General features: G+C 46.8%; 1 protein-coding gene across 1 annotated transcript; it reads right to left on the bottom strand.

Annotated features, from left to right (window-relative positions):
• Positions 1-210: 210 nt before the first annotated feature.
• abrab (actin binding Rho activating protein b) lies at positions 211-2,000 on the bottom strand. The gene is made up of 2 exons (XM_061092180.1): positions 1,294-2,000; positions 211-694 (listed from the first exon to the last, which is right to left on the bottom strand). The coding sequence occupies exons 1-2, from the start codon at positions 1,998-2,000 to the stop codon at positions 211-213; spliced, it is 1,191 nt and encodes a 396-aa protein (XP_060948163.1).
• Between the last annotated feature and the right edge of the window lie 1,111 nt (positions 2,001-3,111).

Here is a 3,111-nt window from a genome sequence, read left to right as displayed (position 1 = left end):
CTTCATCTCTCCAGAGGTCGTGAATCAAAACCTCAAAATGACTCCCCAAGCTTTGACTTGTCTGTATCCCTGAGACATTGTTCTGCAGGAGTCCAGTGAGCAGACCCAGGCCAAACTGTATTCTCAATCCTCCTCTGAGCCCACGTCTGATAACAACTGTAAATTAGCTGCAGGAGGATTTCCAGCACACCTTTGACCCGTGTGTTAGCATCACACCAGCAGCGTAATGATCACCCCATCATCCTGGCCTTGCCACAGCATCTCCCCTTCGAACGCCACCTTCCCGTGCTTCCTGGCTCTCATCAGGATCCCCACCACCTTGTCGGAGATCCGCACGTATCTGTCGAACAGCTCTCCGAACGTGATGCGGGTCTTTCCGTCCGCATCCGGGTCGGCCATCGTCCTGATCACGAAGCACATGTCAGCGATCTCGCGGTGGATGTGCTGCTCGGCTCGTTTGGCGCGCTCGGCTGTTTTGGTTCCTTCCTTTGGGCGTCCGTAACCCTCCTCGCCCTTCTGGAGGCGGAGAGACATGGAGTAGTCGTGGTCAAAGTTCTCGCTGAAGGGGTTTAGTCTCTGGGTCACCGTGTGGTCAGAGGCCCAGTTCTGCCAGCGGCTCTTGAGGTTTCCCACGGTGCTGTATTTCTTGGAGTGCGCAGTGATCTTGTTGGCGTCCTCAGCTTCGTTTTTGTACCTGGAAGAGATCATGGATCACAAATACATACCATAATACATCTGGAGAGAGGTATAATAGATAAGAGTCTAACCGATGTAATCATGAGATACAAGAGGACATACTGGATAACGAACCTAAATTTGTGTGTGTGATGACATCAAGTCATTCTGGTGCCTTTAAGCCTTAAAGGCATTTTTTTTCTCTTGATACTACAGGACATTTGATTTTTCTTTGAAGTAAATTATTTTTGGCTATTGTTTGCCTGTAGAAAATGTTTTCACTTGAAATTACTTTGTAAATAATGCAGATAGAGCCATATGTTTTTCTTATTACTTTTATATTTATTTATGTATTATTAATTATTTTTATTTCATTTATTTCATCATTAATTATGTTTTATCTGCAATACTCTGTAGGCCTTGTTAGTTCCAGGTTCAATATGTGCACTAAGGTTCTTTCAGAAAAGTTTTCAATAAAGGTTGACCCCTTCTGGCCCTTGACTTATAGGAATTTTTTATTTCGGCCCACTGTGTATTTGAGTTTGACACCCTTGCTTTAAGGCCTCTCACCCAAACCCTTACCTCAAAGTGCAGAAATAAGTTGCAGAAGATACTCACTTTCGGACTGAAGGTCTTTTGATCCTCACCGAGGACTCAAAGTCTCCTTCACCATCTCTTTCCTCTGATTCTTTCAAAATGTTTCCCCTGTGTGTTTGAGCATCATCTCCTTCCTCAGGATGTCCACTCTCCTCTTTATCTAAACCAACGGTCTGTGACTTTCCTGCTTTTGCTCTTTCTTCTCCGAACTTCTGCTCTTTCTCCACCTTCTTCCAGCTTTTGGTCAGTGACGACACCATGTTGGAGCACTTCCAGCGGAGCGTGGGCGAGCTTTTCTTCGCCAACAGCCTGTCGATCTCCTCGGCCGATGGCAGAGCCTCTCTCGTGATCTTCTGGGTCAGGAGCCCGACGCCTGGACCTTTCTCCTGAAAGCTGCTGGTCACCGTCTTCACCACCTGCTTCGTCTTGATTGCAGGGGTAACAGGTGGCTCCTCGATCTTCTTCTGAGGAGCTGATGTCTTTTCAGCCTCTCCAGAAATAGGTGCATTCATTTGAGACAACTCTGTTGGTTGTATTTGAGCGGCAGGAGGTGTCTTGAGGACCCACGTCTTCCTGGGGTCCTCAGTCGGTCCCCCCAGTGTGGAAGGAGCCCAACCACTGGGTTCACCCACCCGCTTGTCCTCAATGTCCGTCACCCACTGCTTCTTGATGTTCTCGTTGGCGCTCGGTTTCCTCTGCGACGCTTGGCTGCTCTGTTTGTCCGACATATTCGTCTGTATTAACGTGTCAGGTTAGACAGTATAATTGCTTCTAAGTGAGCCGTCAGATTTGCTACAGTGGATTCATCTCCTCTCCGCCGCAGCTCTGAAGTCGGGAGAGCAAACCTCAACTCGATGGAAAGTATTTGAGTCATCCCAGGCCACGGAGCTGATCATCTTTCCCTGACGCTGGTCACCTCGAGACACTCGTGTTTCATCACAGACTGTGGAGCCTGTAACTGGAGGTAAAGAGGACATTTAACCCTTAAGATTAACCAGCAGTAGTACAAATACAGGCAGAGACCATCAAAGACATAACATTTGATAATCTCATAAACTGATGAACAGTGTAAAGCTTAATCGAGCTTGAAAGAGCCACAGAGGGTAAATCCACACTTGATCCCAGGTGAGAAAGGAACCAGGGAACTTCTGAGCTGCAGAGAATGTGAAACCTGGAGGAGACGAGAATCTGCTCTCACGTTCCAGGAGGTTTGGTTTTCCAGTATCGGGAGGTAACAGTTCTTTAAACATCAGCATTATGCTCTGCACCATTCAGCCTAGACACCAGAGACATGCAGAATGTCGTTTTGTGTTTGTTATAATTTTTAACATTCATGTTTGCAGAGGGGGGGGGGTGTTGCTTATAAATAGATGTTGGCACTGTCACACACACACACACACACACACACACACACACACACACACACACACACACACACACACACACACACACACACACACACACACACACACACACACACACACACACACACACACACACACACACACACACGAGGCTGCAGCTGTTAGCAGTCCGTCATGAAGAGTGGAAGTGACTCATCCAGCATCAGCACCAAGTCAATGTGGTAAAATATACAGTTTCACATTCCGGTCTGAGGAAGAAGAGGGTTAGAACGCCCCCACAAGGACATACAGGCTCATTACACTTTCAAATGTGGAGATTCAAATACTTCACGTTGCTGCTGAGGCTGTATATTCTGTCATTTGTGGCGCACCATCACAGATCTGAATGGTTTCTGAGTCGTTGCTGAGATATTATGACGTATCGTATTCTTTACAATATTGTTGAGCAGCAGTTATTACTCAGTGCTCAAAGAAA

Source organism: Limanda limanda, chromosome 19 (genome assembly GCF_963576545.1).
Source record: "Limanda limanda chromosome 19, fLimLim1.1, whole genome shotgun sequence".
NCBI classification, from domain to species: domain Eukaryota; kingdom Metazoa; phylum Chordata; class Actinopteri; order Pleuronectiformes; family Pleuronectidae; genus Limanda; species Limanda limanda.
This window is presented reverse-complemented; position numbering and strand designations above follow the sequence as displayed.

Excerpts from the sequence above, each read along its gene's own strand:
- abrab (XM_061092180.1), bottom strand. The coding sequence starts at position 2,000 with ATGTCGGACAAACAGAGCAGCCAAGCGTCGCAGAGGAAACCGAGCGCC. Across the intron at positions 695-1,293 it reads AAAAGACCTTCAGTCCGAAA|GTACAAAAACGAAGCTGAGG; the intron begins GTGAGTATCTTC and ends GATCTCTTCCAG.